At 40.0% G+C, this 25,235-nt stretch overlaps 1 protein-coding gene across 1 annotated transcript in view; it reads left to right on the forward strand.

The window, feature by feature from the left end:
- CACNA1B (calcium voltage-gated channel subunit alpha1 B) overlaps positions 1-25,235 on the forward strand; it is a 3,578,581-nt gene that overhangs the window by 2,207,890 nt on the left and 1,345,456 nt on the right. The window contains exons 16-18 of the mRNA XM_044058770.1: positions 2,976-3,048; positions 3,765-3,882; positions 7,362-7,429. Coding sequence (XP_043914705.1) covers positions 2,976-3,048; positions 3,765-3,882; positions 7,362-7,429 — 259 coding nt within the window. The remainder of the gene's footprint in view (positions 1-2,975; positions 3,049-3,764; positions 3,883-7,361; positions 7,430-25,235) is intronic.

Below are 25,235 nucleotides of genomic sequence, written 5' to 3' on the forward strand. Positions count from 1 at the left end.
GGTTATGGGATTTTTTGAAGAAACTCTGGTTGATTTTAAAGCCTTGAAGGCAAGAGAAGTAAGATTTTTGGTGGACTTGATGGAGTTAGTCCTATGGAATAATTTTTTTAGTTTTTGAGGGCAAATTATGCAGACAAGCAAATGGTGTTGTGATGGGTATGGCATGCACCCCCATTTTTGCAAGCCTAGTTATGCTTACTAAGGAAAAGCCATGTATATTTAGAACAACTTATACCAATTTTTGGTCTTTTTAAAGCACATTTTTGGATGTTACTTTTTAAACTTGGAAAGATAGTTTGGAAGATATGGGCAATGTTTTGGAATATATTATGGGTATTAATACATTTTTAAGATTTACCCTCCAACATAGTTCTCAAATGACCCATTATTTTGATGAACATTTAACTGTGGAGAACACAGAGTTTGTTTCATCCATATATAAGAAGGAGACTTTTTTTCTAATTCTATTTGTTTTTTGATAGTTACCATCCATGGTTCTATAAGAAGAACCTGGTTAAAGGACACTTTGTTAGTGCAGCTAGGATGGGCTTAAAGGATGATACTTTTCTGCAGGAATTAGAAAATAAGTCTGACAGGTATATTGAAAGAAGTTATCCACTTAACCTATTATGTGCATTCAAATTTTAGGGGATTGAGAATAGGGGGTAAATAATATGCACTTATTTTATGAACATCTATTAGGGATGAACACAGTTCCTTGTTCATTATGAATTGTTCCACCAAGAACACTTTCCAAAATGCTATGGCCATTAAGTTTAATGGATTTAGTAAACCGGTTAGAAATATTATTTTGAATAATTAAGACATTTTGAATAATGAGGAAGTATTTAATTTTCTTGGAGAAGCTCCTCTGTTTATACATAAGGTAGATACTAATATTAAAGATATTTTGGAGAGAGGGAAGGACGTTGTATCAACGGATACCACTAAGTGTGGTAGATGTAGGTACTGCTATTATATTTTGGTAAAGAAGTTTTTTATTCCCAAAATAATTTATTGCACTGAAATTACATTAGAAAAATGAAATTGTGACACAAAAGGGTTAGTATATATAGCTGTCTGTAACTTGTGTCAGTCTTAATATATAGGGAAACAGAAAGGAAATTGGCCAAAAGAATATATGAACATTTATATGACATAAAAATGGCAAACTTATTAATGCTTTGTATAAATATTCATTGACATGTGATGGTTTCATGAAGTTTGAATTTGGTATTTTAGGAATTGTACAGCCAAATGCTGGGGGGTGGTGAGTATTAGGAAAATAGGCTAGAGTACAGGGAATTGCTCTGGCAGATCAAATTGGATGCTTCGGTCAAACCTGGTTTAAATGAGCATGTCTCGATTCAGCCTTTTCTTAGAATTATGGCTGCCAAGTTGTGAATATAATATAAACATAAAGTATGTTTCTTTTACAAGTTGAATTTTATTAATTTTGCAAATGTTTTTAAATGTTTTTTAAAGCCATTCATACTGTATGTGGTTATTATATGTGAAAATAACAAGGTTTTTAAACATCAAAGACTATCAATCTAAATAATTGTTTTATTGTTTAATGGATGATTGTCATCAAATGGTTTTTAAATAAGATTTGAACACCTGTGGGCACATTCTGCGGAAGTCCAGAGAGTTGTGGACAAAAGTGTTTAGTGTAACATGTAAATGTAATGTGTATGTATATTATATTAAAGTTTAGTTTTCACCTTTTATACACATATGGAAGTTTTTCATTTTAAATTATATTTAATCTGCTGCTTATTTTGTTGTCTGGGAGTACTACGGCTACAGTTTGGTTATCTATGTGAATTCCTGTTATATCTGAGATAGAGAAGACACTACATGTTTTTTTTTTAATCCTGCTGTTTAATGTTGTAATCCTAATGAGTAGGCACTTTCAGTCTTTGCAGCCTGATGATTCATAGGTTCATAGGCAAATACTAGGCTTAACTGCCCTGAAGGGTCATTTTTAAGCCTAGCCAACATCCTGTGGTCAGAATCAAACACTGTACCTTGTGTCTGATGCATAGACTTTAACCACTATGCTGAACTCATCCCCCCAGCATCTACTGGAAATCTCTTATGAATTTTTACACCTTTTTTCATTGCATCAGCCCCCCACACATTTCAGTAATCTGCAGATTCGTTATACCAGTAACACATGAAAAGCATTGAGATCCATAAAATTAATCACAGGACTGTGTGTAGTCAATGCTGTCTGTGCATTCAGTATTTGAGTGGTGCATGTCTGTCTGCAAGAGGCTGTAACACCTGTATCCTGCAGTTTAACTCATCAGCTGCACTTTTGCAACATGTTCACTTAGATAAAAAAGAAGGTTCAAGCATGAGTCACTGTTCTCAGCTCAGTGGGAGATTATGCAGCATTAATGATAACTTTTGCTGTTACACATCTTTTTGAGTTGTTTTTTAGATGCAGATGACTGAAGTGTTAGACTGATATATTTTCTCATATAGTGTTGCCATGGATTAAACACTGTCCTGTGCCACTACAGTAATGGATGAGGTTATATGCAAATATGTTTATGGACTGCTGTATGTATAGCAAGGGATAGCTATAAGAAGTGTATGTTCTATAAATGATTTTCTGTTAACCATTGCTCTGTAAATGTAAAATGTGTACTGCATTCCCAAAGTCTTGAGAGAAGATTAAAAGTGACATTTGCTTAAGTCTGCATGTCAGATTATAGACTTAAAAAGTGCTGTCTGTTCACAGTAAGCAGTTGTGGTGGCAGAAGGTTTTTTTGTTAATCCTAGTTCCAGCCCCATAGAGTGTTTTGCTCAATGAACCTTGGCCTTTTTGTGACTCAGCCAGAGGAACGTATTATAAAAGTCAAATTACAGAACTGCATGCTTGCAGGATACTAACTGGGAAAGTTTTGACTCTGATGTTGCTTTTTGGTTGAGAGTAACTATCCCTCTCTCTATATTTTTTGTAGATTTAATTTTAAAGATGAAACACCCACTACTAATTTTGATACCTTCCCTGCAGCAATCCTTACAGTATTTCAGGTATGTTTTCCATTAGACTTTATAGTATCACAACTCATTGTGCTTCTCTGCTGCTTAAGTAAGAGGAATGTGTTAAATCGATCACATGATTGTAGGGTTTAAAACTCTGTTCCATAAAATGTTTTAATTATATTAAGTCGTTGCAAATATGCTGACTTGAAGACCAAGTCATTCCTATAAAACATGGAAGCTAGTATTTGCATGATAGGTTTAAAGTTAGAAAATGTATTTTTAGGATGATAGTATTCCTGAAGCCTTGGTGGTATAGAGGCTTACCTAAGAACTATGTTACAGTTGTGTGTATGTATGTGTATGCCTGTTTTCTCAATATGATGTCTATGCCTAGATGTGCATTTGTTTTAAGTGTGTGTCTGTTTTTTCTGTATGAGTTGTTACAGTAGTTTTAGCATAAGGCCACTACTGACGTCAACCAATTGTAAGTAGTAAACTTGAAGTAGATTTTACTAATCCGAATTTTGCCACAGAATATAGTTGTGAAAAGTTGTGCTGTTATGAATAACCACTGAGATACCAAAGCATGTTGCTATTCTTCTAAATAATTTTAATAAGCATATCACCCCATACCTCACAGCAAGGGGATTTGCTTTAGCATTTATCCATTGATGATGCAATTACATGCAAATTTCTATCCAGTATATTTCATATTGATGATGTCATTCTTAATATCTATCTGTTTTCTTTGCTGAACCATACAGATCCTGACTGGTGAGGACTGGAATGCAGTTATGTACCATGGGATTGAAGCCCATGGAGGAGTGAAGAAAGGCATGTTCTCTTCAGTATACTTTATCATTCTGACTTTGTTTGGTAATTGTATCCTTCATTATGCTGAATTAAATGCCTTGGAGTATGAATATCTGGGAGTCTGACTTAACGAAATTTCTGAAAATTAATGTAAAATTGCTCCCAGTTGTTGGGAGCAGTAAAATAAGTACTACACTTAGGCATGAAACAGGTAGAACAATTAAAAAGGAATTTAATACAGCTAAAGAAAATGAGAAATATCTCTTTGTACTGCAGTTAAGCAGACATATTATTACCAAAGAAGATCTCATGGCGTCATTTATTTGTTAAAATTGTGTTGTCCTGTTCCCCTTCAATAAACATATCACTTTGAATGACATTTGAAGACCTTTATTAAAACTTTCATAACATAGCATTGATCACCAAATTTATTAATTACAAATGACATAGTATAGTTGATTCTAAACACAGCATAAACATCCTTGTAATGTTAATCAGGACAGTGAACCCTACTCATCCTGCCCCAGTAAGCAGCGTCCATATCTGTGCTTGCTTACTTTACTTATGAAGCAGGATCCAAGACTCACTTCATATCCCATTTATTGAATTACCCATCCAACCAAATCAGGATGACATGACCTTACTCATCCTGACCCAGTAAACAGCGTCCATACCTCTACTTGCTTACTTTATTTATGAAGCTGCGTCCCCATCTCACTTCATACACCATTCATTGAATTACCTTCCAACTAAATCAGCAGCATCCTTACCTTTGCTTGCTTATCTACTCAGCAAACTTCCTCCAGCTGCTCATTTTGCTTTCCCCCAAATCCTTGAAATGAACATCCAGACCCCCGAGGGAGAACAGAAGAGGGCAAGCCTGTCCCTCTTCTCTGCCTACCCCGTTCCCCACCAACAAAAAGGGAGAGTGGGTGGGTAGCAAGTTCACACCAAAATGTGATTACTTTCCCAGCTACACTTGTCTTAACCCATTAAGCCCCTCCCCACCCTTACCTCATTTCCTCCCAATCATCCCTCCCTCCATTTAGCTCTTTCACCTCCCCAACCCACTTAGCTCCCATTAATATCAGTCTAACCCCTCTTGAAGATGTCCCGGGATAACTTGGTTTGTTGCCAAACCTCATTTATTTTAGTCCATTACTAATTACTGATATATGCAGCTAACATTGTCAAGTTCTGTTATTGCCTCAGTAAGCCATGTTTTCATGATGTCTTTATGAAGTAGTGAGGTGAATTGACATATTGCAGTACAGTGTTTTATGTGTATATGCCAAGCCATACTTTGAGTTCCAGTCCACCACAGTTCAAAGAAGTAAATGCCAAAGAGAAGGTGACCTAATGCAGAGCCCTGTGGGAAGCCACTAGCACCAAGAATTAGAGGAAAGTGTGCCACGTGCATGCTGTGTTACTGAGTCAATTTGTAATCGTCTGTTTTATAGGGTTTAATATTCAAGTGAGTCATCTTTTCAGTGGTACCAAAATGTAGGATTGTGTAAAAGGGATTTGGTAGATCTGAGTAAGCAGTGTGTACCGACTGACAAACTGATCTGAGTAATGGTCAGTCAGTACACACTGACTAATGGTCAATGTGAGCTGACTAACCATTACTCAGTAATTCATTCAGCTACTCAAAGTCCACATTATTCAGTAGACAAGACCTAACCTTTACAAAGCCAAACTTGTTTGATTTAAAAGACTAGAGACTACCAGTCTTTTTATTTATGAGTTTCACAATGATATGCTCCACTTTGCAAACACTACAAGTTAAGAGTAACTGAAAATAATTTTCAGTGTCAGGGATGAGGCCACACTTGTGTAGGGGTACCACAGTGGTTGTTCTCCAAGTTTTAGACATGTAACCAGTGGTTTGATAGCACTGAATAGGTTTAGACAGGAACACTGAAGTTGTAGTGTTTTTAGTTTTGGGGAGAGCATTTAGGACCTGTTCAAAAGTAATTATGTTAGAAGGCAGGGACTGTGAAATAGGGAGGAAATGTAGAGTAGGACAGGAGAGTGGAAAGCAATTGGAAATAGATTTGTCCACAAATCGTTTAGAAATATTCATTATGTTGGAGTAAGCTATGCTGATTATCATCAGTTTTGTGGATATTATTTCACAGATTCCTAAGTTAGTTAAAGTCAGTCTTATAGTTACCTTTAGAAGAATAGGGTGATATGCAGTCGATACATGGCGCTGTAAAACTGTGTTACTGACTTCTGTGTATTTCACCCCCGTTTATGTACCTATTATGAACCTTAATAGTTTACATGGTTCCAATCTAGTTTTATTTCTACGAGGAACTTGATTGATTACTTGCAAATTCACACTGTGCTCACGAAAGTTTTGCTCTTTATTTCTGTTAGTTCTTCTCTTTTAAATGAATTCCTAACATACTTTTTCTTTTTTCTACAGAACTTTGCTACAGGACAAATTCTACAACAGGCATGACGTTTTTCTTGCTTAAAATTATATTCTGTGGGTGTATGCTTTGCTACAGCACCCATAATATAAAATAACTTTGTTGTTTATATTGTTCTCTTACTTCCTATATATACTGCCACATGTTCAACAGTCTGTCTTAGTTACAAAACTTGTATAATATATGTTTGCTATTTCTGTTACCAAGATAATCTTTAAAGCATTTTCAGAATTTAAATCAAATTCTGATAACACCCTTTTTTGTATGGAGTAATCACTAAAATCTATGCCGAGTGCAATCACTTGGCACTTTTTATAATATTTTGTAAAACTATATTTTAGGTCTAATTTTCCTAAGTCAACCACAGACTTATTAATAGATTCAGTTAGCTTTCTCTTATGAAATAAAATAATGTATCTGTGATTTGTTTTCACTAGGTTTAAGGTTAAAAGGGTTAACAGGCCCTAAAAACTCAGAAGCCTTTGCATCAGCTGATGGGTTTCAGATTCACACAGACATGACTGCCCTCACACTGTCTTCACTTCTGTTCTCACTAGCAACAAACTGGTCCAATATTTCAGTGTTCTCTCCCTTGTCTAGATTTTCACATCAAAGGCTGTCAGAATACTTCAGAGTTCCCATTTTCTTGTTTTATTTACTCCTGCTTCAATTTTGCTGAATTGCTGAAATTCTGGTTATTACTGAATTATCTATGAAAAAAGCAGACATTATATCTTGAAAGAGTTGTTTATCTTAAGTGATACAAAAGCTTTACTATGTAATTCATACTCCATGCCAAAATGCATCAAAAGAAGCATGTGTGTAAGTAAGTATCTTAGGGTCTGAGCTTGATGCTTGTTTTAAAATCCCTAACCCATGGACATTTACCCTGAGCACAGTATATCAGCAACAGATAGACTGAGTAGTCAAGTGCTATGGTTTAATATTTGTATCTGTTCATAATTTTGAAAAAGTTGTTTAATTAAAAAAAAAATAGTTATCCAATCAAACACTGATGATTGCCACGGCATAACTGTTTCAAACAAGTTGTTAAGTACAGTTATACAAGTTGGGTGATATGCATTTTCTTAACCGGCTGTGAAACAGATACACTGCTGAATGTTTTTTTGGCCATTGCCGTTGATAATCTTGCAAATGCCCAAGAACTTACAAAGGTAAGTAGAGAGAGAGAGTTTGTTTGAAGTCCTGATTATCCCCTACCCCTTTCTCCCTCGGTTTATCTAATTTTATCTGTGTACCTTTTAATGTTACTGCTTTTCTTAATGCATTTCTGTTTTCATTACTAACCATTTTTGTATGTCTCTCTGTGTATTCCTCTTTTTATAGTTTTATATAGTTTATCTATTCTAATGATTCTGTTTTGTGTGTGTGTTTAGTTGTTGGTATTCATGCATATGCTATAGCTTTCAAAATAGTTAAGAATAATTTCCTAACTCTTACTACCTAGCCATTACAAAATAATTCCAAAAGCTTGTGTTTTAGTAGCTCACTTAAACCAGAATTTATACTTAGGTATTGCAAAAGCATAGCTATTTGTATACTTGCCCTTTTTAAACTTTTTAAAATTTTGCAGGACTGTATTCTAGGTTACTGTGTAAACTAATGACTGCATTTTGATTCTCTCTCTTTGTTATAAGCTTATTGTGCAGACATATATTCACATGAGTATAAATGCTCTTAAGAAGTAAAGAGTTTATAGGAAAAAAAAATCAAAAACGTTTAAGCACAAAGTGCAGTAAGTAAAAAGAAGTTATGTACTCACCATAACGTTCCATCTGAGTAGGTAACTTCATTTGTCAGCAACCTGTGGGTATCGGATCCGACCTGGATCCGAGCTGGCAGCTTTCCAAGCTAAAGATCTGAGCTCTCAGCTCCTCCCCCTTACCCATAATACCCTGCTACCTCCCTCCAGTCCTCAGATCGAGTTTGCCAATTTATCAAGCAACAAACAGCCAAACCATACTCAAAAGGAGAAACTCTAACCTGATGCCTAACAGAAGGAAGACATTCCGTCATAACTATGACCGCGAAACAGGTTAGGGGGAAGGAGGGGGGGGTCAGTTGCTGACAAATTAAGTTACCTACTCAGATGGAACGTTATGGTGAGTACATAACAACTTTATCTGAAGTAGTTAACTTCATTTGATCAGCAGCCTGTGGGACAGAGTCCCCAGCTACAAAAAACCTGGACGGTCCTCAAGGAAGAATATTCCGGAGCGCTGCAGAGCCAAAGGCTGCCATCCCTCTGGATATCAGATCCAGCTTGTAGTGTGAAATGGAGGTATGAGAAGAGGCCCAAGTAGCCGCTGAACAGATGTCATCTAAGGGAACTCTTGACCAAAATGCTGCAGAGGTAGCCATAGAACGGGTAGAGTGAGCATGAACCCCTAAGGGTTCTGGCCGACCGGAAGCTTTATATGCGTGTAAGATGCAGTGGGATATCCATCTAGCTAAGGTAACTTTCGTAACTGGCTTGCCTAAGAATGGCTTAGCGAGGGAAATGAAAAGTTGCTCTGATTTGCGGGAAGCAGCTGTCTTGTGCAAATAAAATTGCAACTGTCTGTGCACATCTAACAAGTGCAGTCTGTATTCCCCTTTGTTTTGAAAGTTGGGGAAGAAAACAGGCAAATTTATGGCTTGATTGATATTGGCCTCGGAGGCCACTTTAGGCAAGAATGAAGGATTAGTCCTGAAAGATACTCTGTCCTTATGGAAGACCAGATACGGGGGTTTTGTACAAAGGGCTTGAAATTCAGATACCCTTCTAGTTGAAGTAATTGCAATCAAGAAGGCAGTTTTCCAAGATAAGAATTTTAAGTCAACAAAAGCTGCAGGTTCAAAAGGTGGGCCAGTTAGAGCCTGAAGAACTAAAGTTAAGTCCCATGGAGGAACCTCATTCTTGACCGGAGGTCTTAACAAAAAGGTGCCTTTCAAGAAGGTCTTGCATATCTTAGAGAAAGCCAAGGGTCCAAGGTTGTCCCCAATGTGGAAATGAGAAATGGCCGCCATCTGAACCTTCACAGTAGAAGAACTGGCCCCTTGATGAAAAATGTGGGACAGAAATTCAAGAACTGCTGGAATGGGAGCCGTAAAAGGGTCCAAATCCATATGTTTGGCCTAGATGGAAAAACACTTCCATTTACTCTTGCAGATCTTCCTGGTACAGGGCTTATGTGCTGCTACTAGGATAGATTTTACGAGAGACGAGATACTGAGAGTCCTAGCTACTAGTGGAACTGGATCAACCAAGCCGTGAGCTTGATGTCATCCAGATTCAGAGATTGCAATCCCAAAGGATGAGAAATCAGATTCGGAATGGGATCTAAGACCCAAGGAGGAGCTATAATGTGAGACCGCAGATACGGGAACCAGATCTGATGAGCCCAGAATGGGGCTATGAGGATTATTTTGCTCCCCAACCGACGAGCTTTCTGTTGAAATTTCATCATTAGCGGGAGAGGAGGATAAGCGTAAAGAAGACCGGGTGGCCAAGCATGAACTAGAGCGTCTCTGGGACTCTCCCCCAGTAGGTGAATTAAAGCAGAAAATTTGCTGCACTTCGCATTTGAAGGAGATGCGAAGAGATCTCAGCAAGGCTGACCCCATCTGTGGAAGATCTGTTTCGATACTAAGGGGTTTAGAGACCACTCGTAAGGTGTGAGGATAGAACGTCTCAGCTTGTCCGCTAGAATGTTGGACCGACCCGGAATGTACTTGCTATCAGAAAATGGTTGGTGGAAATCACCCATTCCCAAACTCTCATGGCCTCTCGACAAAGAGGGTAAGACCTGGTTCCTCCCTGTTTGTTGATGTACCAGACCACCACCATGTTGTCTGTCTGAATTGCATTAGTCCCTGGAGGAAGAAGGTCCTAAAGGGCTTGCAATGCTAAAAGCACCGCCCTCATCTCCAGAACATTGATATGTAGAACGGTCTCTATAGGGGTCCACGTGCCTTGGACGGTTCTGCCCATGCAATGCCCCACCAACCAAGGCAAGAAGCGTTCGTGGTCACCATGGCTTGGGGTTGAGGCATCATGAATGGTCTCTCTTCCCGAAGTTCTCAAGAATGAAGCCACCAAAGGAGGGAGTCCCTGCAAACCCTGCTTAGGGGAATCGGTGAATCCATTGGATGTAGGAGGAGGGACCATTTGATCTGAAGGGTCCACTGAAGGACTCTCATCCAGACAGGCAAGAGGCGAAAGGCTGATGGCTGCCGCCATGGATCCTAGGGCTCTCAGGACTCATTCTGCGGGTGGGGCTGGGGACTGCAGAAGTGCTATCACATGAAGTGACAAGGTGCGTAGCCTGTCCGCTGTCAGAAAGGCCTTGGACTGGTGTGTGTCTATCTTGGCCCCTATGAAATCCAGAACCTGAACAGGAAGAAGAGATGACTTCCTGAGATTTATGGTGATGCCTAGGTGATGGGCCAAGAGTAAAGAAAAATCCCTGGCAGAACAAAGTAGATGCCTGGTGGGGGCGGTGAGGAGCCAGTCGTCCAGGTACGGAAAGACCAGAATTCCCTGAAGTCTCAGGTGGGCCTCCACAACTGCCATGACCTTGTTGAACACCCTGGGGGCTGTGGTGAGGCCAAATGGGAGGACACTGAACTGATAATGACTGGCCCTCAGCTGAAAGTGGAGAAACCTCCTGGATCGCCTGTCCATGAGAATGTGGTAGTACGCATCCTTGAGGTCTATGGAGCACATCCAGTCGTTCTCCTGCAGAAGGGGCAGAATAGATTGTAGAGTGACCATCTGGAATTTCTCTTTGGCATTGAACAGGTACAAAGTTGACAGGTTGAGAATTGGCCTTAAGTCCCCCGTCTTTTTTGGCACCAAAAAGAACCTAGAGTAATTGCCCAACCCGGACTGCTCTGGGGGGACGTGCCGGATGGCCATTTTGTCTAGCAATTTTTTTATTTCTGAAGCTGCAGCCTCCCTCTGATTGGGTGGGACAATCTGGGAGGTGCTTCCCTAGTGGGGGAAGATTCATGAAGGGGATAGAGTAAACGCTGGATATTATTTGGAGCACCCAGTAATGGACTCCTAACTTGCTAGATGCTCGAAAACCCCTCAGAGCTGCTGCGCGGGTCAGTCGGAGAAGGGTTCTCTTGACCCTAAATTCTTCGGCCCCCCTCTGCCTCTGGGCCGGTGTCCACCTTGTCCTCCCCTGCCCCTGAAGGACGAAGGGTCCAGAGCGGGATGGGACTGCTGAGACTTCTGGAACCACATATTCTTTTGTCCTCTCTGGTTCCTCGAGAAGGACCTTTGAGGAGCCGAGAAGCGGATTCCGATGGCAGACAGTGTCTTCCTGTCTTTTTCACTCTGGAGTAGCATGTTGCAGATGGTTTTGCCGAATAGCATAGAACCGTCAAAGAGAGCATTCGCGAAGGATGCCTTGAAGGGTTCCGCAAAGTCACAAAGACGGAGCCAGACAAGTGCCCCAAGGCGACCCCTGCTCCATTAGCTCCAGCTGCTCCCTCCGTGGCATGGGAGAGAAGCCGCATAGAAGTGTTAGATATTGACTTTAGAGAGGCCATGCGAGCTGAGAAGGTTCATTTGTCCTCAGCCGCCATGGACTCTGGGGGAGACCCAGCGTACTCTTTTATCAGATCCCACTGAAGCCTAATGACGTGTGCCAGATAATTCAGCTCCCTTATGGAAAAGGTGGCTAAAGCAAACATCCGCTTTCCAATGCAGTCCATTGTCTGAGATTCCTTATCAGGAGGATGGACCGAGGAACTTTCTTGTGCAAGTTCCTTCTTGGTGGCGGCCGCCACCACCATGGCATCTACTGGGGAACCTTTATTCCACGCTGTCTGAGGGGGAACTAAGGATTTTATCCGGTCTCCTAGGGATTGGCTCCACAGTGTCCGGCTCCTTCCAAGCCCTGGTAATAATCAGGTCTACCAGGGGGTCGGCCAGTGGGGACACCCAAGAGGTAGACGGGCCTGCATCAAACACCTCTAGAAACACAGACTCATCTGAGGAAGGTTTTTGGGCTGACCACCCCCCTCTAATGTGGGGCATCTCCATAATGTCTCCAAAGGAGACGTCCTCGGGGGGGGTGACCTGTGGGAACCTTCCCCTTCCTCTAAGTCCATGTCCTCCGTGAGGGACTCGGGGGGTGGGGGGGGTGGGAGTAGTCCAAGTGCCTCCTCTTACACTTTCATTTTTGAGGGACCTCCTCACCTCCTCAGCGGGACTGTCCGAGGAGGGCTCACCAATGGGGTGCAGACGCAGGCTGTCCCTGGGGCTGGACGATGGAAGACAGGCTCATATGCGAGGGAATGAAGGGTGGATCCAAAGCATGGACTGGGGACTTCAAACTCCTCAACAGCACCCTCTCCACCACATTGAAAGATGAAGGTGAACCACTCTCCCCAGGGTCAGAGGGTAGTCCCCTCGTCTCCGACATGGGGACCGGTGCCGGAGCCAACGTGATCAGACCCGAAAGGGAAGTGTGCTCTGACAGCAATGGAGCTGAAGACACACTCACCCCTGCAGATCCAAAGCTCAGCTCTCGGCCCCGAGAGCTCGGGTCTGAAAGATGACCCCATAAACTCGAGGGTAAGGCCAGCGTCGAAGTAGCAACTACTATGAGCGCCGACTCCCCGGCTCTGAGATGACTCTGATCCAATGGCTCCGGAAACCCGATAGTGGATAAGAGAAGGAGCGATGGGTGCAAAGAAAGGGGCCGAGCTCCCCCCCCAGAGGGGACAGCTTATGACCACACTCAGCACATTTTGAAAAAAATGGCCTTAGGGCCCTCGGCCATAACTCTCAAGCACACACCCTAACACACACAGTATGGGGAAGGGAAAAAAACTAATTTACCACTAAAAGAACTAACTTAACTAAGGGTCTAAAACACACACTCACACACAACAATCGCTATAAATTTAGCAAAAATTCTCCCAAATTCCTCTCACCTAAAATGCCAAGAGCTCATCCCTTATGCTTCAAGAAGCCATGGCAAATGAGATCTGAGGACTGGAGGGGAGGTAGCAGGGTATTATGGGTAAGGAGGAGGAGCTGAGAGCTCGGATCTTTAGCTTGGAAAGCTGCCGGCTCGGATCCAGGTCGGATCCGATACCCACAGGTTGCTGATCAAATGAAGTTAACTACTTCAGATACTTGCCATAACACGAGATGTTCGAATGATCACTGCTGCAGTAGCCTTAGCTATATGAGCAGGATATAACACCCGACCATTTATCAAAACTTCAGGGCACCTTCTATGCCATCAAACTATTAGCTTAAGCTGAGATAACTAAACAGGCAGGTTTGGGTGCCAAGTCCTTCCGAGCTTTCATGCCAACAGAGAAAGGGAAGCTAAGCAGTGACTATCAATGATGTTAGGGGGCATACCCACTGTATGCATTTCAGTACAGTTTATCTGGAGTGGGAGTTAGAATCTGGCAGGCAAACAAAATAAAATCGCCAGTGGTGGCTCATGGTATCAGACTGCTGGGCTACCGCCCCCACAACCTTTCTCAAAAAAAAAGTTTAATTATTAAACTTTACACACTAGTAGCAGTTCGAACTGTAAGCTAGTGGGTAAAGTTGAATGTAATTCTATGTGGAATTTGGAGCAGTGCACATACGTGCTCGAGTTTCACTTTAAAAAACAAATTTGTCCCTGGACTGTTTTAAGAACAGTCCAGATTGGGAAGACTGCAGACATCAGTGAAGATGCCCAGATGTCATTGTGGTTTTAACCACAAGAAACAGGAAGTTGACTGATGGGACTGTGAAGTCAGCAGTCTGCCACGTATGTGACATGGCTTCTGATTAGTCCTGTTGCTCAACCATTCTCTTCTCATTCTTTAGTTGTGATGGAGAGAGGGAGAGTGTGGAGAGACAGCAGTCAGGTTAGTGTGTAAGGTAAGTTCTAATTTTTTTTTCTTAGCAGGGCCAACCAGATACTTTCTGTAGTTTTTTCCTGGCAGGGTCAGCCAGATACTAGTGGTCTGTGTGTTTTGGGGGCGGTTGATGACTTTTAATATAATATCCTTGCAGGTGTCAAAGATATGTTTGTAAGAGAAATGAGTGGTCCTACTATTTTCTGTTATAATGTCTTGGTATTTCTATTTAACTGGTATACATGTGTTTTGTGTGTGTGTGTGTGTGTGTGTGTGTGTGTGTGTGTGTGTGTGTGTGTGTGTGTGTGTGTGTGTGAGATTGGGGTAAATGGGAAGGAATTTTGTTTACTGACCCATGAAGATGCACTTTTGGAATGAAATGCTCATGCTGCTTCATCGTGCAAGTAATTACCATCCTGGCATATGGCTGACAATGATCCATTCAGTGAAAAGCATTGGGAAAGGGGCATGGCTTGGTCAGTAGTTTAAGGAATGCTTGGTCAGCAGTTTAAGGAATGCTTGGACAGCAATGTGTTTATGTTGGTGTGGATTGTTGGGGGCAGCAGTCTGGAAGCAGTGAGTACAAATCTGAAAATCCTGCCTATACTCCCACTAACATTGCTAGTAAAAAAAATGTGTCCACAACAAAAAACAAGATGGTTGGAGGAAGAGAGAGGCTACTCCATCAGTGATCATTTTGATCATTTAAATTTATGGTATGTTGTACTTGCACTGCTGTTCTATGCTCATCATATTGATCACTGCTACAGTAGCCAAAGCTATATGGGTAGATTACCTAACTTATTACATATGGGAGGTGGAAGAGTCCAGTAACCCATGGAGAATGGTCCTATAAAGGCTGATCTAGACCTGAAAAAGGAGTCAAGCTTGTAAGGCCTTATAACTGTATGTTTGTATAGAGGACCAAGTTGTTGCTTCTAGAATGCATCTATTATCTGGCCTTTTCCAAAAAGCCATTGATGAAGCCAAGGCCCTGATAGTGAGTCTTGACCCTGCCTGGAATAGCTTTGCTGTGGCAAGTATGACAAAAGGTAATAGTCTGAGACAACCATTTTGAAATTGCCTGTTTTGGCCTAGGTTGTACCTTCTTTTTACCTTCACAAAAAATAAACTGATATGAAGATTTAAAAGATTTAGTTCTGTCAAGATAGTTCCAGAGTTGTCTGTGTACATCAAAAGTATTTAGCATCATTTCTCCCTTATTTTTAGGTTCATGAAAGTAAACAGTGAGATGGTGTGATGATGTGAGATATTGCTAGGTATCCCAGGAGAAGTAGGGCAGTGGATGTGTAACATATGCAGGCATAGCTGCTGACGTTTTGTATATCAAACTGATTTGTACAGGTGCTTGTATTGAAAATGTATTTGTAAAGCTGCTTGTGTTAAAAATACACCAACAGTGGGTCCTGCTGGACTGAAACGAGACACAGCTGTATGTCAGACTGCATTGTAAATGATGAAATGAATCAATTGTAGCAGAGGATACTGGAAGAGAAGAGGTTAAGCTCAGTCCAGCTAACTTTGAAAAAATAGTCTGAAATTAAATTACCTGGCTTAGGCTGTGATGCCCATGCACTGGCCCAGTAATCAAGGAGCCTCAGTCCTCAACACTAACACCAGTAAGGGACATGCACATTGGGAGGGATAACAAGTACACACACAGTAAAGTACAATTTTCCTTAAGAGATCACAGTCAGGCTGGGCCTGTTTTTCCCTTTCTCTCCAGATCCCCAATAAGTCTCACCCACTGCAACAGATATAGGGTTCAGATCTCAGCCAAGTGGTCAAGCCAAAACCTCCAGCACCCTCTCTCTCCAACCACTGCTTCATGTCCCTGCCCAAGAAGTTCACACACACACACAAACACACACACGCACACACACACACACACACACACACACACACTTTGAGATTTGATTTATATACAAACACACAGACACTGCTGGGGAAGGCTGGCACAGGTTAACTAGTTATGCTCCCTTCTGCCCAGACCATAAGGTAGTACCGACTGCCACCAAGCACCCTTAGCTACTATAAAGGCCCGTACCAAAGGGTGTCCAGTTCTACTGTGCAATGTTATTATCCAATTGGTAAGTGTGACAGAGCCTTGAAGGCTATTTAGGAGTGGCCTATGCAGTATCACCAAATGCATGCAAGTATGTCAAGAGCTTAAATTATCTCTACACAAAATCAGCCACAGTTAAAAGGTTTATATATATTTAATAACAAATAATAAAAGCACAAGACAATACTCGTTAATTCAACACAGTGACAAGAGAGTTCAGAAATCAGAGGAAATAATTTAAAACAACATTATAGGACAGTCTGAAATAAATACAGAAAACATCTAGACTGATCTAACTATTTTCCTATCTCTAAGAGAGATACTAAGATCTAAGTCTTACTTACAGAGCAAAGCAAAGTGCTGTTAAGGTGATGTGTTCAGGTTCAGAAACAAATATAAAATGCACTTCTTTGTGTGACAGAGCCTTGAAGGCTATATAGGAGTGGACTATGCAGTATCACCAAATGCATGCAAGTATGTCAAGAGCTTAAATTATCTCTACACAAAATCAGCCACAGTTAAAAGGTTTATATATATTTAATAACAAATAATAAAAGCACAAGACAATACTCGTTAATTCAACACAGTGACAAGAGAGTTCAGAAATCAGAGGAAATAATTTAAAACAACATTATAGGACAGTCTGAAATAAATACAGAAAACATCTAGACTGATCTATTTTCCTATCTCTAAGAGAGATACTAAGATCTAAGTCTTACTTACAGAGCAAAGCAAAGTGCTGTTAAGGTGATGTGTTCAGGTTCAGAAACGAATATAAAATACACTTCTTTCTCTCTGAGATAGTTCTTAAATTGATAATACACATTACTGCGGACTCATCTCAGATTACACCATTCTTGTCACCTCTGATTAAGCTCCCAGGCTGACAGAACTTACAATTTAACATTTATTTGTGATGTGCAGGTGCCAAGAAGTCACAGAGCAATAAAAGACACTTTAGATTTGAAAACTAGTAATTATCTCTGTCTCAAACAATAGAAAGAATTTCCAGCTGCAGACATTCTGTATTCTAGCTCTGGTAAACACACTGTCATAAAATTCTGTACTTATCAGCTTATTTTCTTAGAGTTTGCAAGTTAACTCTGTATGTCCCAATCTCTACCATGAAAACATACATTTGCATTGTCATATAGTTTATACACATTACTGCTGTTTTCCAGCAGGGTGCACTGTGGTTACATTTTTGAAGCTCAGCACATAACACGGTTTTCTTACATTTGTCAAACAAGCCTGTGGATCATATTAATAATTAAAAATGACACGTAATTATTTATAAAAGTCTACCTAGCTGGGCTGGCAGCCTCTCAGTTTATCACATAGGCCATAAAGATTGTACCTTACAGCTCTGATTGCAGCCATAGATCAAATGTCTGTGAAAATCAGGACTAAAAATCCTACTGTATTGTTCTTAGGGGTGAACTAATTGCTACCCTGGAGGGGTGGAAGTTTTTAAATGGTTTTATAGCTTCCAGATGCTATAACACATCTTAGCAAAGCTCTGTGTGTGTGTATTATGATACCTAGATGGCAGATTTTGGTTCAGTTTCTAGGAAAGGTGGTAGTGTGGGAACCAGAGTCAGATGTCTAGCTGTATGTGATGTCATTCTGTAATCCAGCACTGACATTATGTTTTAATACCAGATGAGACAGAAGTCTCAAGGCAGTTTGTTTTTGAAACCTGACAAAGAAGGAAGACCACTCACCCACTTCATCTTGTCTTGCTTTAGTAAGTAACCAGGGAATAGTAATTCTTTAGATTAGTCAGGAAAATATAGTGAGATTAGTTAAGTATTGTTTTTCTGTAACTGTGCGAATCTATCCATCTGTGATTTATACTATTTTCTGTGATTGAAACTCTGGTGTTTATTGTAAATAGACATTTAGAATGTTCATGTTATTTTATTATTTATCATTAAATATATTTAAACTTTTCATCATGGCTGGTCTTTTAGAGAATATTTTAACCTTTGAGAGTACTTTTATTTAATTGGTGACACAGTGGCCACTCCTGAATGCCTTGCTGCATTGGTTAAACAATTCATTTTAGTCAGTATAATTGGGTACCCTTGTAACAGCCTTAGAGTAGTTGGCTTTGGAGTGTTCTGGTGGCAGCAGAACTTCCTTATAGTCTGGGCATAACTGGTAAATCTGTGCCAGGCTTTCCTAGATGTGTGTGAGTATGAAAATCAAATCTCAGAGTGTTTGTATTAGGTACTTGGAGCAAGGACACAGAGAACTGGTTTCACAGAAAAGGTGGTGGAGGACTCTGCTTGGAACACTCTGCTGAGAACTCAAATCTATAGCTGTGTCAGTTGGGAGTCTTACTGGGGGCCTGGAGAGAGAAACCTAGCCCTGGACTGAGCATGTTCCCTGTGTGCTCTTAAGGGAAATTATGCTCTGTGCAGAGAGTTGCATCTGAAAATACTGTGTATCTATTTCTGTTCCAAGGGAACATCCCTTACCGGTGTCACTGTAAGGATTGAGGATCCTTAATTCCTAGTCCAGAAGAGGGGCATCACAGATGGGTAGTTTGGCTTAAAGTAAACTCTGATACCACCTTAGGCATAAAAAGGATTAGTTTGCAAATAAAACCTGTCCTTGAGGAAAATGATACAAGGTTGACCTCTCGATAAGAGTTTGCAACTCATACCCTTCTTGCAGAGGTCAGATCAATCAATAAGCAGTTTTCCATGCTAATAGCCTCAGGTCAGTCAGATTAGCTAGTTCAAATGAAACAGGTGTAAGCTTTTCTAACACAAAATTAAGATCCCAAGTAGGGGCCACTAGTTTGCTTGTTGTCTTCTTATGCAAAACCGCCTTCAAAAACATTTTGATATGAGAATGCATTGAAAGAGGAGGATTCATGGGCAGACATGCTGAAATAGCCCATAAATGAACCTTGATGGAGATGTGAAAGAAGCCATAGAACAGTAATTCTCACAAATATTGTAAATTGAAAGAAACATTAGTCATGAGCAGGTGCTGGTTATGTTGTTTGTACCAAAAAGATAACCTTTTCCATTTATATATAATTTTCTTATTGCAGACATTCTTGACTGCATTAATACCTGCTACACATCCTCAATACACAGTTGCCTAAAGGGAATTAAGACCCTATCATACATGCAGTCTGTTGAAGATTAATGGGGTTAGGGTGTATGAAACACCCTTAATAGTGTGTGAGTAGATCCTTTCTGAGAATAATTTTGTGGTAATCACCCGTGTCCCTTTTTCCAGAAGAAGAGAGGACCACTATTGGCTGGGCCACAAGGGGTCTCCACAATGATCCTGGGGTTTTCCTTCTGAATCTTAAGTACCTTGGATATCTTTGTAAAGGGTGGAAAAGCATACAGGAACAGTCATATCCAAGGAAAGGAAAAGGCATCTGTCTTCCCTCTTGCATGGCACCCTGCAGCAGAATCCTGATAGCTAATTGTTCAGACAAAAAGCAAATAGGTCTGCTTTTAGAACTTCCCCAGATGGATCAAAGCTTTGGATAGACCTCCTCTATGGTTTCCATTCTTGAAGATCTGCCCTTGTGCTGTTCAGTTTGTTTGTTTGCCACACAGTTTTGCTCTGATGGAATGCAAGATGATTACAGAGTGAGATTGTGCTGTGAAGCTATGTCCCAAGCTAAAATGGTTAGTCTGCAAAGGGGATACAACTTGGTTCCCCCTTCCTTGATGATTTACCACATGACTGAGGTGTTGTCTGTAACACCATTAGGCACAGTGGACTAAAGGTGATTCAGAGATGAGTGTGTAGATCAGGTAAACAACTCATTTTATTTATGTGCTTGCATCTGTCCTTTGTGTCAAAAACACCTTCCTCATTTATCCCTCCTGAAACTGATCCCCAGCAAAGTCTGAGGTGTCTGTGATGACTCACTACTTTGGACCAGGGAGGGAGAAGGGGAGACCTGGATTTAAGGATATTTTCTGTCTTCACTAAATGATTTCTCATCTGACAGATCTCAGCAATGGGATTTAAAAAGACAATGGATGTTTGTGCTGGGACCAAAGAGTCTTCAGAAATCATTGTATCTTTCTCATGGAGGGTATTGCCTGGTGTATCATAAGAATCATAGGTGCCCTGAGACCCAAAATATTCCCTTGCAGTGACCGAAGTGTGAGTGGAAAACCTTGGAAATAAATATTGATATAGCTCTATTTTTTTCCTATGGAAGAAAAGTTCTTTAAACTGAGATGTCTGGCTGACACCCCAGGAACAGAATCCTGTGTGAAGGAGCCAAAAAGACTTGTAAATGTTCTCTTGGAATTCCAGTTTGTTTAAGAGATCTCGCACCCAAGAGAGAGATTCCTGACATTTTGAAAAAGACTCCGCAAGATAAGTGAGTTGTGTAAATCTGAAAATGTGTATTAGACACGTTAACACTCTTAGTGCAGTGGATAGTCCAGTGGGAAAGGCAGAGTACTGATGATGTGATCAAGAGATCTAAAACATTATGAAACATCGGAAGTTCAGATGAATATGGATGTGATGATAAGCCTCTTTTAAGTCTGATGTTACAAGGAAAGTGGGAAGAGGAAGAAGAGAGAACAGGTTGTGAAGAGACGTCATTTTAAATTTGGGCTTTGTCAAAAACTGGTTTAGAAAAGAAACATCCAGAGCTGGTCTTCAAGCATTTTCTTTCTTTGCCACTTGGAACATTCTTGAATTAAACACTTCCTTACCTGGGAAGAGAAACTGGTTCTGCTGCTGCTTGGGACAGCATCTGATGAAGAACAGGTGGAAACGAGAGTCTGATCTAGAGGATGAGGAATTACCCCCCCCCCCCCGGAAAGGAAGAATTTTCTTCCACTACCATCTGTAACCCTGATGTATGATTTTCAAAGCCCATTTGTCTGAAACAGTCTATTGCTAAAGAGAAAAATGAAATTTAAGACTTTGAGGAAGAAAAATGGGGCTGGGTGGGAAGGGGTCACAAAGTCTCTTGCTTAGTCATTCAGACTTCTGGACAATCCTTTATTTTGGAAGGTTTGAGACTTCTTTTTGGAACTCCATTAAATCTCTTCTTAAATATCTGTTGACCTCAATTTTTATGAGACTGCTTATTCTGTTTTTGTCAAAATTGAATGAGAAGATTAAAAAAGCCCTTGGATAATTTGGAAAAGGAGTGCTGAAAAATCTTGGATTCCCTGGATTATCTTGCCCCTTTCATCACACTTTTTGATCATCTCTGCATCATAGGGGTCAAACACTAAATCTCTATCCAGGGGAGAATTTAAAATCTTACATTTAACATCATCTGCAAGGGTCTGAGAATGCAGCGAAGCAAATCTCTTCAAAACAGTACCAGTGGCCACAGTTCTGGAATAAAAAGCAAAAGAGTCACACACACACACACACACACACACACACACACACACACACACACACACACACACACACACACACTGTAAACAATGAGTAGTGACTTCTGGAATAGACGTAACTAAGTTATTTAAAGCAGATTTTTTATCACAACAAGAAACTGCAGATAAAAGATTCCTCATATTTTTACGGATTAGAATTAACTAAGTGATTATTATCTGCCTATCAGGAAAATTGCAGGCAGTAACACACACTCTCTAAACCTTTCAAAACAGCTGGAATGGTTGTGAATTCTGGAAAATCCTTCTGTACCAACTTATAGTATTTTCTGATGGACTGAGAAAACTCAATGTTTTCACACTAAAAACATTGGCACATTTTAGCAATAGTCTCAGAGAAAGAGAAATGCCCTTAGGGAGAATCAGAAACTGAACTCTGCTGTGAACCTGAATCAGAAATCTGAGGGGAAAAAATGTATCCATCCCTGCATCTTCCTTTTCAGAGTCAGAATCTTGAATCTGTTCAGGAAAAGTGGAATCCATCTTTCTTTTACCAGAAACTACTTAAGAAGGATCAATAGCCTGAATTAAACCCTGAGCTAAACACAGCAAACTACTCCTATCCAAAGAGATATGAGGAGTAGAAGATTCATGCTTGGTTTTCAGTTTCTTTTTGACAGGAAAAATGGGGCCAACCTTGTTATGGGCAGCAGCTGCTTCCTCAGGGATGAACACAGCATTCTGACACAACAGGGAAAATAACCTCTCTGTTTATTCACCAAGGGCTGATTAGTGGCTCTCCTTTGTCAATGAGGGGACCCCAACAGCTGCAGAGGACATGGCTAACCCCTGGTCCATAGTGACTGTATGTGCTCTCTGTTTATTCACCAAGGGCTGATGAGTGGCTCTCCTTTGTCAATGAGGGGACCCCAACAGCCGCAGAGGACATGGCTAACCCCTGGTCCATAGTGACTGTATGTGCTCTACCAGAGGGATCTGTGGAAAAAGATGAATGGTCTGAGTTTCAACATATGACCACAACAGAGTGACCCACCTGTGGCTGAGGCAAATCGCTAGCCTGCTATGCCACCAAAGGCTGTCTACTTATTTTTTTCTTTTTGTGGCTGGAAGAATGACAGACCATGGAACAGTGGTCTGTCCCATGATCAAGCTGAAAATGGTGCCTCATTCCAAGTGGTCTCCCCCCTAAAAGGAACTTATCTGCCTAGCAAAGGAAGACACAAGTCGATCATCAATCTTCGAAAGCCTCAGAGGACCATATTCTTCAGTGTCAGTAAAGCTCAGAAGGGCTTGAGCTGCTTGACAGTTTTGATGCATGGAAGGTGCCATGAAGCTTTAAAAGCTGGTTGGCTGTTATATCCTTAGCAGGATATAACACATATAGCTAAGGCTACTGCAGCAGTGATTAAGATGATGAACATCTCCTGTTTAAGAAAGTGTAAAAGTTTTCACCATAAGTCATCTTTATAATAATATACATTAAGTTCTGACTTTAAAATTGATTTTTTGGGTCAGGGATGAAGTTCATTTCACGCAAGTTCAATGCTCTGAAATGTAAAACCATACCTCTCAACTGTCCAGGTTCTTGCTTCATATTTCTGGTATGTTTCCCACAAAATTAATGGTTTTCAGGCACATCAGTGGGTACTGAAGTAACTAAATTACACAAAATTGAGTTTTAGACTTCATATCCTTTAGAAAATGCATGCATCACAAATCCTGTTATTCAAGCAGCTTTCTAAATTTATAAGTGTAATATTTAAAATTTGCCCCTGTCATAGTGCATAAACTGAAAAGTAAGAGTAGGTGCTATTATATACTAATTCTGAAACTCCAGTACCACAAGAACTACCTTTTTTCCAAGGTACACCAATCTCAAAGTTTGTATACCTAAGTGGTGAAAGTAGGGAGCATAATATTCTTAAACAGTGTTGCAATGAGTTTCAGTTTTTACAATAGTGCCTACGTATGACACTTACATGTTTGCTTTTTACCAGTATCTTACTTTTTTGTGCCATAGTTTTGTCATGGAGACATATTTTTAAGCCACAAATCAATAAAGTACATGCTTATTATAACATTGTAACAGTATGTCAGTAACCATAAAGACTACACATAATGTCAGGAGAATGTTGTGTATGTAGTTGTGGGCCTTTACACGAAGCCTGGCAAGTCTGTCTACTATGAATGAGATATTCATCAGAATAGAGAAATTAATAACATTCCCATTATTATGCACATCAACAATAAGTTCTCCAGGTATACTTCCCCCTGCAAAATATTGGTTTTGGATGTGGTTAGATTTTTTTTTTCAATATTCTGTGCTTAGTTATTTTTGCTGTCAGATATATTTAGATTATTTTAAGTATAGCCACAAATAAATACACACAGGTACCATTATACAATACTCAGATGACTCAAGATTGTTATGATCAATCAACTCATCAGCTAAACTCCAAGAAGGAAAGCAGTTGCCTTCAGCAAACTCAAAGAATGACCAGTATTAACACACTAAATATTACCACCTTCACCTCTCAGAAAAGTGATTCTGTTTTCCCCACCACAAAAAAAGTGAAAAATAGGTCAGATGTAAATTATCTAATTGACAAACAGCTTAATTCTTAAAGAGGTCATCCAAATTTAGCTGCTGTGGTTAAATTATAGAAAAACACCTAAACTTTGATCAGCACATAAATTATGTAGTAGCTAAAACTAAAAAGTTCATATGGTACACAGAATCGCGCTGTTTTTCTGACCTTAAATTCAGTTGCAATCTGGAAGATACATATTGTTTCCAAGTCTGCTGTACACATCCCCCAGCCTAATAACCAGCAAAAAAAAAATCTTAAAATTGCTAAATTTTCTACTAACCTACACAATAAATCACATCATCAAATCTCTCCAGCAAATACAGTTTGCTATTCAATTTAAAAATATTTTGAATTATTCAAAACTCAAAACTGTGCACACTGTATACAAAACAAATACCCAGAAATGATAATCTCTTCAAAAATATAATCAAACTTGAAAGCTAAGATCTCAACTTCTAAGTCAATTGCTTTCTAAAAAGTCAGGCAGCAGTTATGGAGACTACCACTATTTATCTCATATAGCAGAATTATATAACTCCATTTCCCTAAAAATTAGAACTGAGAGAAACTCAAAATGCTTCCAGCAAAAAAAAAAAAAGGAAAAATCTACACTGATGTTTATAACACTAGACTCTTTTTCCTCCAACCACTCCTTGCTTAAATCTTCCCAGTATGCTATCCTCCTCCTTTCTCTTTCACAGCTCTCCTGGTTATTCAATTCCTCACACTTAATGAAGAAGCTAAACTGACCATGATGATATTGAACTCCCTTATCTGCCAACTTATTACTCAAGATTGTTCTAACTTAGTTTTCTCCTCTCTTCTCTCCTTCCCAGTGCCTCCAAGATATTAATTTCCTCTCCCTCTATCTTCTTATTCCTAATTCCCATGTAGTAATCATAACTATTTCAAATGCTACAACTCTGTACAAATTATGTATCATTTGCTATTTTTCTGTATTTCAAGGCTGTATAACTTGAATGTTGACCCAGCTCCAGTCTAAATATTTTAGTTTGTGCATGTACTATAAATGCAGAGGTTA

Source organism: Protopterus annectens, chromosome 16.part0, assembly GCF_019279795.1.
Source record: "Protopterus annectens isolate FY-2018-M chromosome 16.part0, PAN1.0, whole genome shotgun sequence".
Classification (NCBI taxonomy): Eukaryota; Metazoa; Chordata; order Ceratodontiformes; family Protopteridae; genus Protopterus; species Protopterus annectens.